The sequence below is a fragment of the Pollicipes pollicipes genome, unplaced genomic scaffold (genome assembly GCF_011947565.3).
Source record: "Pollicipes pollicipes isolate AB1234 unplaced genomic scaffold, Ppol_2.1 Scaffold_6138;HRSCAF=7277_pilon_pilon_pilon, whole genome shotgun sequence".
Lineage (NCBI taxonomy): Eukaryota > Metazoa > Arthropoda > Thecostraca > Pollicipedomorpha > Pollicipedidae > Pollicipes > Pollicipes pollicipes.
In genome coordinates, this window is record NW_023596818.1 from 18,404,449 (window position 1) to 18,418,322 (window position 13,874).

Genomic DNA, 13,874 nt, shown 5'->3' on the forward strand with positions numbered 1-13,874 from the left:
GCGCCTAAACAAGTAGACAGTACGATACTCACGTGTCAGCCCTGTTAGGAGTGCAGCCGTGCAGCCGGCTGAGACGGTGGTGAGAGCGGCGGCCCGCTCACCAGAGCAGCGGCCCGCTCACCGGAGCAGCGGCCCGCTCGCCAGAGCAGTGGCCGGATCACCAGAGCGGTCCGCTCACCAGGCCAGCGGCCCGCTTCACCAGAGCAGCGGCCGGATCATCAGAGCGGCCCGCTCACCAGACCAGCGGCCCGCTCACCAGAGCAGTGGCCCGCTCATCAGAGCAGCGGCCGGATCACCAGAGCGGCCCGCTCACCAGACCAGCGGCCCGCTCACCAGAGTGGCGGTCCGTTCACCAGAGCAGCGGCCCGCTCACCAGTGCAGCGGCTCGCTCACCAGAGCGGCGGCCCGCTCACCAGAGCAGCGGCCCGCTCACCGGAGCAGCGACCCGCTCACCAGAGCAGCGGCCGGATCACCAGAGCGGCCCGCTCACCAAACCAGCGGCCCGCTCACTGGGGCAGCTGTCCGCTCACCAGAGCAACGGCTCGCTCATCAGGGCACCGGCCTGCTTGTCCCTCGTGCTCTTTGACGGGTAATGGTACCCAGTGAATCCACGCCAGGCTTCAGTGGCCATGCGAACCATGCCTGAATGCCACGTAAGTCATTGATTATTTGATAACGCCTTGACGCATATCAGCCGAGGGGACATGGGACGCGTACATTAAAAGGTGACGTGCAGTTGTGTCGCTACCATTCTTTCGTTTGTGAGCCAATGCCATTTCATTCTCGTTCGGTTAAATTGTCGGCAGTTTTTTGCACTTCATACACTTATTTTCTTTTCACATTGCATTTCATTCTCTTATTCTGTTTTCTCATTTCATTTTATTCTCTTATTTCCCTTTCACTTTTCATTTCATTCGCTTATTAACTAATACGAATCTACTTCTTAATACACGCTAGCATGCTGGTTCGCCACGAGATTAAAAGTGTTGACCGCTGTCAAGTTGATACGCCATGACGGCTCGGCTCTCCTCCCGTCCTTCACCACTCAAGACCAAGGCACGCCCATCCTCATCCCTCTACCGCAGCTCGCTCTTCACCGCTCAAGACCAAGGCACGCACATCCTCATCCCTCTACCGCAGCTCGCTACCACATCACCGCCACCGAGGCCTCCCCACCGCAGCGTGCCCCGCGAGGCCGACAAGGGCCGCGTAGAGCCCCAGCAGTCGGCGGCGGCCCGGTCGGCCTCGTCGCCTGCGGCGGCGGTCGGCCGGTCACCGTCCGCCGCCGCCGCCGCCGCCGCCGTTCAGTCTCGCGCGCGCGCCCGCCCAGCCACCACGCAGCCATGGCCCCGTGGACGAACGTCGAGGAGGCGCTTGGTCTCAAGGAGATGGTGCGCAACCGCGACCTGTGGAAGGCGCTGCTGGCCGAGTTCATCGGCACGCTGCTGCTGACGCTCATCGGCTGCCTGAGCACGATCGGCTGGGCCGACGACGGCTACAAGCCGTCCATGGTGCAGATCGCGCTGGCGTTCGGTGTCACCGTCGCCACACTGGCGCAGGTGAGCTGGCTGCAGGGAGGAGCACGAGCGCCGGTGCGGCACCGCTGTGTCCGGGGTGGGTGGCCTGGTCGGGCTGCACGGGACAACGCTTGTCGCTGGTCGTCATGAGCGGTGTTGCTGGGAAGGATAGGCAGGTCGTATGGCATAGCGTGCAATTGCTGGACACCATGCATCCAGCATTTTCATTTACTGTGCAGCGTTTAACAGAGGTTGAAAATCTGTACGGTGAGCTTGTCTTCTGTTCGTCCTCGTCTTTCGTCCTGACTAATTTTCGTAGTTTACTGACATGAGCCCGTGAACCCTTTCTGTCGCGACCCGTCGACGCTGGGTCAGTGGGCATGGGTCACACCGTCCTGATGGATGACGTCGACTGGGCCGATGGGTGTAACCTGCGCTCGTCGGACACTAGCCTCAGTGTAGACCCCCTCCCCTACATTATATCCCGCGCCGAGACGTGCCGCCGTAATCGCACTGCTGGTTGCCGTTCCGATACGGCTGACAATTGTGACAGATGGCTCGTGTGTCAACACGGCGCGGCTTCGCGATAGGACGGCGGCGGCAGCGGCGGCGGCTGGGACGCGGGCGATCGGGTCGGTCCGCGCTCACGTGACCGCCTGCGGGCGATCGCCTCTGTTTACAGCGCCGCGTCTGGGAGCGGTGAGACCAGAGCCGCGTAAAAACAGATGACCCGGTACGCATCGTCAGTGTTAACGGCCTTTGTCGGCGTGGTTGAGATGGCTGGCGTTGCGGAGAGCTCTCGGGACAGCCTTTGGCGGCCGGTGGAAAGTTCCTGCACCGTCGGTCAGCGTGTTGATGGCTGCCTGAGGTAACCGTTAGTCAGGCTTCAGTTCAGACGGTATAGAAACGCATCTCGTCGGTCAGGCACCGTGCGCCCGTGGATTTCTAAACGCGACAACCGCAACGCCTCGCGCTCCGTGGCACGGGTGCAGTCACGAACGTGGCGAGAGATAAACGCGGACATCACGAACGGTCGCCTGTTGGCACCTGGCGCAAGTTCGTGCCGGCTCTCACATAAGCTCTTCCGGCCCCTGCGCATTAGCTGATGCGGGAAATATCACAGTGGGAGCGAATGAGGCCGACTAAGTGTTTTTGTGGAAGCAGAATTGGGCGCAGCAAGATATTAGAGTGCGCAACTGGATGTGGTTCATGAGGTGGATGGTTTAAACCGTAACATTCTTAGAAGCGTTACCACATCGCTCTGTTCGCCAAATCCGACACCGTGAGAATGGGTTCAACCTCCGGCACTGAGAACGCGCGCACCCTTGTTGATGGAAAACTGACGTGCCTGAGTCACTCGTGCCCTGTTCCTGATGTTTTCCAATCGTAAACGGTTCGGCTCTGTGATCCTGAGTTGTCATGTCAGCGATGAAGACGCTCCTGGCTGCGCTCCAGAGACGACATTCCCTGATCGCTCCCGTGGAGCAGAACATCACGTCAGACCTGATGTGTTCACGCCAAGCTTGTCTCCTGCTGGGCGCACTGCCGTCAGCGCAGTCGATGTCGTCTAAAATCGAGATGAGGAGTGATTCTTGTCGGCTCTGACCCGTTGGGAAGCCTTTTCTCCGCGACCGTCCGTCTCACTCCCACCCGGAGCGTTCAGGACGAGAAGGCTGCCACTCGTTAACGTTACATAAGGTTCCGCTGCGAGAACTTATCAGTCCGTTATAATCTGCATCAGTGAGCGGCAAGCAACCACTTGGACTGAGGGAATTATTTTGCACAGTGTAATTCAGTGCAAACTGGCGGAAAAATTACCACTTACATTGCTCAAGGTAATTAAAGCCGCGTTGTCGTGCCACGCAGGTTTCACAAATGACAGACGGCATAAAATGGTTATGGGTATGTCAATCGGCTCACACAGCTCTGGTGTCCATTTTCTCTCAGTAAATTTGCGTTGGTATAGTCGCCCCAGGTTACGCGTTATAGCCAGATGCCAAAGAGTCTGTCCCCCGTGCGCACTTGAGCCTCTTCAATGCTTCTCTGAGCCCCCCCCCCCCCCCTCCCTTCAATGCATATGAGTAAAAAGGGAATACCAGCCCAATGAAATGCAACAAATGTCTGAATTGTTGGTACACTAAGTACCTGAACACGTCACATCAATACAATCAGCATCATGCATTAGCGTTGTCACCGTCTCATTGGCTTGAAATGGACAGTAAATACTTCACATCAAAATGATTTCGGGACTGAACAATTTTTTGCCATTGGAGATGCAAAGCAAATAAGCCAAAGGCCAAAATTCTGGGAGAAATTAGGATTTGGGTAGATTAGATAAATTCCAGCGGTTCATCCCCCCTCCTCACCGGTTTAGAGAGAGACACCCCTTGAATGAAGTAATGCAAAAAATCCCTGTTCACGCTAGTCCAGTAAGCTGGCGGCCCTTAAAAACATAGACGTGACCTTAGAAGCGCAAGCGTTCGTTGATGGACCATTCTATGAATTATACTAGCATGCTGTTTAACACATTATTTTAAATTCTTAAGCTTCAAGACATGGCACAGTTTTGCAGCCATTCCTTTTTGCATAATGCTCTAAGAGTTCAAAACGTGATATAATCGGTCACAATGTTCCTCTCAAACAATGTCCAAACCATGACAGCATATTGGGACCGTCATCCTCTGCATCACTATTTATACCACCTGCATCACCCCTGCATCACTATTTGTACCACCTGCATCACCTCTGCATCACTATTTGTACCACGTGCATCACCTCTGCATCACTGTTATTCCACTTGCGGCCTTCAGTAAGAACGAAGACAAGCTATCCTCAATAACTTTTTCCCTTTTGGCTTACAATTAATCAAGATATTATGAACTGAGACCACTCATGCCTTAATTGGTTTTACAGCCAGATTCTAGCTACAAGTTAGGTCAAACAGTACATTCATGTGACGGCACTTTATTCTTAACTTAGATTCCGTGCACAATTTTTCCGTGCACGTGCACAATTCAGTGGCGGCATGAAGCCGCCACTCCGACAATATACGTTTGAATTGCGACAGTCAGGTTATGCCATCTCACATCTGTCACGAAAGGAAGGCAACATTTTGTCACGCCATGCACGCCTCACTCATTTTCCTGTTACATCTGCTCAAGTGAAGCAGGAGTGGTTTCGAATTTTATATCTTGTGACGCGGTAGCATGCGTCTGATTTGATTACAGGATGAGCAAAGCCATCTTCTCTATAGACCAGATGCGGTATCAATCTCAACCTCCTATCGACCTTACATACTTCCATCTCCTCTAGTTCCCCTCCCCCACGCCTCAGTGTCGCCCCGGGCGACAGGGCGCACCTGCGTCCTTTGCGGGTCCTTGTAGAAGGACACGTCCGCATTGCGAAAGCGCGTGCCTTAGAAGTCCACGCGCGTCTGACTGGCGGTTCCCCGGAACTAGCCTCGAGTATGTCACCAAAAACGCCTGTCCGGCCTGTTTGGCCGGATGCGGAACAGCTCCCTCCTCCCCCACCCCCACCCCAATGATGACTTCAGCCCCCCCCCCCATTTTCAATGCATGTGAGCAAAACAACACTGGACCGAAATGTTCAGAACATTCCTGAGAACTGCTAAAACAAAATTGTTTAATGTGTTGAGAGAAATCTGGTGTCAGGCCCCGATTGGACCGTGTGCGGCTGTGGCTGCCGGCCGTGGTGTTGTGTTGCCACCAGACGTGCTGTACGTCGTGATGTACCGGGTCGGCTCGTGCCGGGACTCGTTGGGAAAGAAAGATCACGTGATCGCGTTCCGGCCGGTGCCCTGGGGTCAGGAGCGCGTGCAGCCGCCGGCCATGACTCGCCATAGCTGCCCCTCTTTGAGCTGGCGGCAACATGCATTTGTGGCCAGTTGTCAGCGCTGCAATGCGCAGTTGCAAAGACGGCGTGATGGGGTTGCGCCTCAGTTGCTTCGAGTCACAGCACCCAAGTCGAGAAAAAAAATGAAATGTGGCTTTCGCGGTGGGCTGTGAATAGCGAGCTCGTGTGGTTAATGGTCTGTAGAGGCTGTTTAGGAAAGCTATTGCGCTAAACTGCTGCTCCTGACGGGGTTCACGCCTCTCCAGGGCTTTGTCCTTGGACCTTTAACACCCGACTAATACATCACAATAACACTAAGCGGTGGTTAACTGGATCTTGTTGAACGGTCTTTATGAGGTTAAAGGTCGAGGATGGTGTTAACTTTCGGCACACCCATAATGTGCCTCAATAGCAGTCCGGTCAATGCTTTTAGAACAATTATTTGATTAGATGGATGCATATTTAAGTTTGCATGACTTGTTAATGCGAATTATTCGTAGCCGACATAAAAACCATAAAAGTTTGCACGGCTTGTTAATTCGAATTATTCGTAGCTAAATCAGGAAGTGGCGAGCGCTAAAACACTTGAAAACACTAAATGCGGATGTCATGTTTAAATTATTAGAGCTGAAATGATACCTAGTTCCCAGGGGTGCCCGGTTCTCGATTGCAACATCAATGGATGGGAGTGGCGGCAATGCCATCACGTCACGGTCGATGGCAGCAATTAGTAACGTCTATAGCCGCACACGTCGGGGCCCGCAGCGGATTGGCAATCTCGCGCCGGGGCGACACCCACAGAGCCAACATTGACCGGGTCATTTGCTCGGACCGGGCGGGACGGCGCGCGCGCGTGACCTGGACCGCCCAACAGAGTACACGGCGCCAGGTGCCGCCCCTCTCTCAGCGCGCGCCGGGCGGCCGGCCTCTCTGGTGGGCCCCAGGCCGGCTGGGCACGGATGAGGCGTCAGGCGGCGCCTTGTGGCGGCACCGAGTGGGCCAGGCGGAGTACGACGGTGTGGGAGTGTGGAGCGCGAGATACGACGGTGTGGCAGTGCGGAGCGCGAGCTTACTGCGGTTCGCTCCAGGGCTGGAGTTTACAATCCGTTCATGATTTGGTGTTGAGGGAATGTTTGGAATGTGCAGCTGCGATTTGAAATTTATAAGAAGCGAGCAAGCTATAGGTTGCAGCTATACCTGCTGAATTATAGCTGCTAGGAGGCTCAAGACCGGAGATAAATTATAGTTATTGGCAGGCTCGAAACTAGAGCTGAGGACTTGCTGGTGTAGGTCGATGTTAAAGACTGTGCCATAGCCATGGTTCATAGCTACTGCGAGCAGGTGGGAGAGACACGCCAGCCTGCCTGCATCGGGTCAGGTATTAGTCCCAGTCATGCATCTGACACGGTCAGACACCGTGATGAAGACGCCATTCATTGCAAAAGGCGCCGTTCTCTCGGGTTCCTTACCCCGTCTTTGGGCACTGGTCTTCGCCCGACCTTTGTGGAAGCCTCTGAGCATGGGCGTCGGTGCGGAGGTCCTGATGATTTACGGGGACACCTGCGCACTTGCCCTGACTGCGGCCACTTGTGCAGCACGGCTCGGCTTATCAGGAAACACTCCGTTTGTTTCCCTCGACTTCACTCCAGCTGTGGCGCGGTGATAAATTTCGCCACGTTTTTTTCCGAATAATGCATAGAAAAATCGGCATGCGCACGATCAGAATCATTTGATTTCAAGGCCAAGCTATTCAAAGCTTCAGGCTTGCTAGGGCGCGTAGTGAACGTATCAAGGCAATGCCGACATGCGTGGTGTTTTGAACTGCTGTGCTTATCTTAGGAAGGCGATGGCTCCGTCCATACCTTGGGCTTAGTTTAGATACCGTAACATCGTCACATTATCAACATTGTTACACCTACGCCCAATCGCACCACTCGTGAAAGCCTAGCGCTGAGTCAGACAAAAAAGAAGGGCATCTAGTCTCTTTCTTTCACACAATACAGGCACGACAGAAGCTGCAACAAAAAGCGACCCATGTAAGCTCGATACTGGAAGAGCTGCTCTGGCACGAGGCCGGGAGATAATCTCTCTACGCTTGGCCGTCGCAGGAGACATGCCAGCTCTGGGTCAGCTCGTGCAGTCTGGGTCGATATGGATCGCGGGCTGGTTGTAATTGGAGGCAGCGGGGACCATCTCATATAGCCGGGCATTCCCAGCAGAGGGCAGTCACGCTAAACAAGTCCGTCCATAAAAGCCCGGTATTGACATCAAGCCTACAGCCATATAACCACAAATTGTCGGCGTCTCACACTTCTTAACGGCGATTCAACGATTTCTATCCAGCGATTCAACGCGCCGGTGCGCCGTGAATGCGGCATGTACTCGCTGTAGGTGACCGAGCGCAAACGTGCATGGGTCAATCAACCCGAAATGTCTAGTCTTGCTGCTATCGATGCGGTTTTTCATGATTGGCCCTCTTGCGTCACGGGGGGCAAGAGTTAGGCGGGAGCATAGTATTGCTCAGTGTCCTACCCATCGCCTTCTGCTGCAGGACATAGCACCCTGCTGTAAGACATAAGGCCCTCAGGACGCTGGACTGGGAGCGCAGATTAAGCGATCTGTCCATGAGCTCCGCCCGTCTGTGTTATGGGCTGACCACGCATGTAGAATGCGAATGCGGAGTGAAGGCGAAACGAGGGGAGAGCGGGGGACGCAGCGGGGAGAGCGCGGAGTGACATTGACCGCGAGAGGCGGAGATGCAGACGATAGCGCTGTTTGGCGTAGTGTGCCGGCCAAGAATGGTGGTGGTGGGACCACCGGTGATGACTACCGGGACCAGAAGGTCAGCGTGATGGATCAGTCGGCGTTGTGCGATCCACTATGGCCCTCATTCCGATGTATAGCTATCTCGGACAGCACCCCGTCACCTTGAGCGTATCTGGCCATCTATTTACATCTGTCGGCCCGGCGGGGTGGCGCATTGTGACCCAGTGCCAGGAGCGGCAGCCGATGCTGGTCCGAGCGTAGCTCAGTCTGGTCAGCTCGCGTTGGGAGTGCGCTTTGATGGGCGGGAGGCCCCGCCGTCTCCGGGCGTGCCGGCTCGTGGCGGTGGGCGTAACCGCCGGTGGGGCCAGTGGGGTCCGGCCGCGGCGGGCATCGGGCAGGGCGGGCTTTTGTCGTGTGATAGCAAATAATATGGCGTTAGAGCAAAATTAGTATGGTGATGTCACTGCTTGTGACACCTACCGGGAGCTTTGTCTTTGATTCATAGGTCAGTTAGTTGAAGAGTAGCACTGGTGGTATGCGTCGCCCGTCATGTTTTTCCTTCGGAGCTCTCGATCATTACGGATGGCTTTCGTGGTTCACACGGATAAGGGTAGAACGGATAGCCCCTGAGCTATCACGTAAAGTCCAGGTGACCGATGGGATAATAGTCCCAGGTCATATCAGCAGGCGCGGCCAAGTCGTCGTTTGTGCTCGCAACCGTGCCTACATAGCTTCTGAGCCTTAGCTCCGGCGTCCGCACAGCCCGGCCGAATGCAGCCGAGACCCGACATTTTCGCGGACGCTGCGGGTTCTGAACGCGCGTGATAACTTCTGAGCTTTAGCTCCGGCGTCCGCACAGTTCGGCCGGATGCAGCCGAGACCCGGCATTTTCGCGGACGCCGCGGGTTCTGAATGCGTGTGACCGACTCGAGGGAGCGGGGCGTAACGGTGAGGAGGAGGTCGGCTCGGCGCGTGGGACGGGCTCATGGGCGGCCTATGGCGCATATTCAGGGCAACGGCTGGAACCGTTAGGCGGGTCCTGGTCCTCCTGGGCCACCGGCCGCGCGAGGATTTATCAAAGTCACGCCCGGACCTCTAACTGTAGTTGTAGCGTCCTCTCAAAGCTTCCTAGGTGCGTCAGACACTTCCTGAACTGGGCCCTTCCAGTCATGGATGTTGAGTGATCGACAATAAAACCACTTTTTAGCTAATGATCTAGATTAGCTTTCTAGCTGGATAATTAATTAGTAAGGTTGCTTTAGTTGGTTCTTATGTAAATAAGTCGTTCAAGACAATTAGTAATCCCAGCAGTCACATTCGTATCGCAGCAGTCAGCTGTTTTCACGGCATTACAATACTGGTCATAAATCTTATCTCTTAAATTGCAACTGGCAACAGAGTAAAATGTGTGTACATGCATTCTTTAACTATGTAAAAATCGTAGGAGTGTGTGAACGAGAAACAACATGTCAAGAAGTTTCAGCATGCAACATGTCAAGACAAAACATGTCAAGAAATCCCAGCGGACCACAGCCGTGCCAAAACAACCTAGACTAAACCACGCTGTGAACCTCAGCCCATTGCGCTCTATCTACGCCAGCTTGCTTCTAATCTGGTCGCTTGGCGATATCGGTGCTGTCAATCAGCACCAGGCGGCACCGGCCTGACCCGACTCGGTCGATACCTGCCGGCTGTAGCGCGACGGAGACACTCCAGAGCCTGGCGATGGCCACCGCTTGCAGCTGGCTTCGCCATCATCGCGAACTCTGTCCTGCACCAGCGAGCTAAGAAACAAGCCGGCCATTCTCCATCGTGAAAGCGTCCGTTTGTTTGCTTGCGCACGATCTTGTCGTGATGCTGGCATTGCTGTTAGAAGACTCGGGTGCATTTCATCGGGCTGGCAGCAGCCATCTGTCGTCGGGAGAGCGTTCGGTCTAGCCCAGAGACATCTGCCGTGACCAGCCGCACTGCGTTTGCTGCACGTTAGTCAGCAATGGACACATCTATTGTAGGACGTTTCAATGAAGTCGTGCTGTTGATTGTGCTACAGTAAAGGCCGTTGGCAGCTAGGCAGTCAGACTTACTTCCTGGTCCCAATCGTGGGAGAGAGCTGAATATATACTCAGACATCGTGTGTCTGATCACTGGCGTTTTGCCTCGCCGATCGAGCCGACCGATAAGCCGTCTATGGAATGGCGACGGATGCTTGTCCCGCGTCGATAGCGGGACGCGGACGCCGTCACTTTAAGTGGTCTAGCATTCTGATAACGCACTGGCCCACCTCGTCTGAGAGCGGGGAGGGATCAAGTACGTCGAGTTCGAGTACGTCGAGTCTTCTTGTCCGATGGGCGCGGCACTTTTGCTTGACGGCGCCGCGAGTTGCCTCCGGCTGCTCTTGCTAATGGCCTTCTCAGCACCGCCTTCAAAGAGCAGCTACTACAATGGGTCGCGCGGCTCGTTCGAAGCATTTGCCGGCTGAAATCTTGTTATCGTTGTTACAATTGGCAAACCGTTGTGATTGGTACCGTTGCTAATTCGCAGCTTATGGTCAAACTCGAGAGCCATTCTCTCGCTCTCCCGAGTTTTGGTCGGCATTCTCACTGTTTCCGGCACCAGGACGGCGAATCCAAATTTGCATGGGTCTGAAGGTCACGTCGTTGACCGCCACACGACCGCCGACCACAAAAGCACGCATCCTGTAATGGGGCCCATGCAGCCACCCGGCCTTGGGCCAGTGGCACCCTCCGTGGGATATGTAACCTCGAGTACGTGAATTGTGCGGAGCCTGACGGCGCGCGGCACTTGCTACGCGCCAGCGATCGATTCAAAACCGGCACCATAGTCCTTACGCCGATCCGGCGTATCAGATGGTGCCACGTGTGCCGTGACCCTGTCAGCGTGCTTTGGCGCAGAGCGCCTGAAAGCTCAAACACACTGGCAGACAGACGAAGGAGTAGCATTCATTTCTAAACTTTTCCGACTGCAAGCCATGTATGAAGTATCGCTGCACCAAAGGCGTGCAAAAACGCTTTGAGCGCTCTCGATTTGAAAGTGTCACACTTTGCGAGGCTACAAGCTGTTGATCCAGCAGAGCTAGATAACTTTTGTGAGTCGACATATATATTTCAGTTCATTACCACGGCCCATGCACACATTGGCCCCTTGGAGACGTCCGATGGGGTGCACGTTAAGACCGAGGATAGTACCATTTACGACAATGAGGAAGTGGGAACTGTCGCACAAAACTTGCAAAGGAATCTTGCAAAGGATCTTGCAATCTCCCGTTTTACTTGCTTGCTTCTTTGGTTCTGTTACCTGGTCAATATTTTCAGCTGTCGGTGCCGACGGCGCCTGCCGCCATGTGATAAAGCCGTGTTGTGATGCCCTGCTGGGATTGAGCTTGTGTACCTGGAACACAACATAAGGCTGGCCGTTACTTGCAGGGCTTTTGGGAAAACTTGTGTCGCGGAGCTGGGCGGGTTTTGAAATTTGAGTGTAGGGCGGGCACGGGTTTTCCAAATATAAGCAAATGGCAGGCCTAGGTCTAAACCGGTCATCCAGCCACTCGTCTACCTTCGATGCTCATCACCGTACAAGACCGCGCCCGCCTGAGCGTCTGCGGTGGGGTCCCAAGGAAAGGGAACGCACGCTGTTCACGGCACACGGCTGCCAACAACAGAAGCACATGTCCCGTAACGGGGCTCGTAACCGCTACCAGACTTTGAGCCCGTGACGCCCTGCATTTTACCTCTACCCTTAATGAATTACATAAATTCTGCAGACGTCCAGCTGACACCACGCGCCACAGGTCGATTCGGGACCGGTGTTTCGCGCGAGGTGCTCGGAAGCTTGGACTCACATTGGTCGGAAACTTTCGTGAGCGACCGCCATGCAAGAAATCGCGTTCCGCTAAAGGCACGCAAGGGACTCTTTTGCGTTCTCGCTGTTCAATTAAGCCGGCATCTTTCCGTTATGGAACACAGTCCTGTTGACCGGTCGACCCGAGGTAGGTCATCGACCTCACACGGGTGATGCAGCCCCTGCACAAACAGCACAGCACCGCTCTGTGGGCTGAGCACTGTGCGCCTCGTGCCTTAACTTAAAGACACCAGTGTGTCCACCACAGTTTCTCTACGTGTGGACACGGCCGTCGTGGGTGGTGTTTACACGCCGCCCGCTCAATTCAGCCCGGGTGATGCCGGCAAACAGAGCTTGACCACGGCGACGCGGCGCGAGGCGAGAGCGATTTGTCACCGAGCTGCCGTGAATGGAGCGGACCCCCAGTCTTGCATGGCGCAGCGTTCGTTTGCTGCCCAGGCGGCCGTTCGACAAGTAACCTAATGATTGTATGTGTGTATGGCCGCTGTCGGCTATATGACCGTTCAGGCGCGGTGGTTTATTCACGGGTGAAATGACGCCAAGCGCCATGTACAGGCTTGCCTTCAATGGTAGGCGTGGCGAGGCGAGGATACGCTTCCTTTGAGGTGGTTTATTTGTGATGTGAAGGACATGCGGCAGTGCGGTAGGCGTGCGTCGGCGTTGTCAAACGATGCAGTGTCACGTGCATAACCAGTCGCAGCGCTGTTGACAAGACCAAGTACTCGTGATGGTGCTGTGGGGAATGTTCACAGCGGGGTAATCACCCAGCAGCCCACGCGCCTCGCTGGTGCCGTCGCTTGATACAGGTACGCTATGCCATAACTTACCAGCCTACGGAGCGGTTGCGTCATTGTGTTGGCGTAGGTCTGTAAACGGCTGGTCTGGATCTCGCTGGCAGTTTATCTGCAAGTGGTGAGTTATGCTGTTATAATGAGGATGTGCGCACAGGCGTTCCCTCGCTCATGGCCGCACTCATGGCTCTGCTTCATAGCGCTTGAATTGGCGAAAACGAAGTAGGCACTGATGAGAGTAAACCACGCATGAATTTCGCGGCAGGAATTGGTGGTGAGAGTAAATCCACACATGGATTTCGCGGCAAGAATAGGTGCCACCCATCATATCGGTGTCGCTCTTTTGTGTAGCTTGCCTTGCTAGAACATCGGGAGTTTCTTTTCAGTTATCAGCTAGGACATTGGGAGCTTCTTACAGTATCAACCAAAATTCGGAGCATCGGTGTTCAGCCAGTACGGAGCGCATCGTACACTCAGAGCATTAGCGTTCAGTAAATCACCGATGCTATCGCCGAACGGTTTGTGTCACGAGCGATCTGTATCAGTGAACAATTCAACCGTTTTGGTATGTGTTGTTTGTGTTCGAGATATTGACACGCGTGATGAATTTGTGTGATGCTCTCAATTTCATGGTCTTTTGATCGCTGTCGACAGCGGAATATTTGTGCGAAACGAGTGGAAATTGCTACGTATTGTGCGTCGGGCTTGACTATCCAGCCTTGAAAATGATATACTGCTCATTTCGAAGGCGCAACGCAGTGATTCAGCCATGTAACGTTGACATAACCTCACGGCAATTAAGCTTTTCTGAACAGCTTGCTTTGTCAATTTCCAAATGTGATGGACCAATCAGGATGGCGGATGGTTGCTGTAAGACGACTAACGCGTTTACATCATCGGATGTAGCCGATTTACCGAGGCATTGCTTTTACTCGGTGAAAACCTAGCAAAAACTTAAAGTCTACTGACGACGGCCCAGTTGACCGATGTAGCTGATGCGCCCTTAAAACTAAAAAACTAACTCATCTTCCGATGTGTCTCCACCACGGGAGACGACTTGACGACTAGA

General features: G+C 54.4%; 1 protein-coding gene across 1 annotated transcript in view; it reads left to right on the plus strand.

Annotated features, from left to right (window-relative positions):
- The first annotated feature begins 1,321 nt into the window (after positions 1-1,321).
- The window catches only part of LOC119105737 (aquaporin AQPAe.a), a 42,975-nt gene continuing 30,422 nt past the window's right edge, over positions 1,322-13,874 (plus strand). The window contains exon 1 of the mRNA XM_037229222.1: positions 1,322-1,559. Within this exon, the coding sequence (XP_037085117.1) occupies positions 1,344-1,559 (216 nt within the window). The 5' untranslated portion in view covers positions 1,322-1,343. The remainder of the gene's footprint in view (positions 1,560-13,874) is intronic.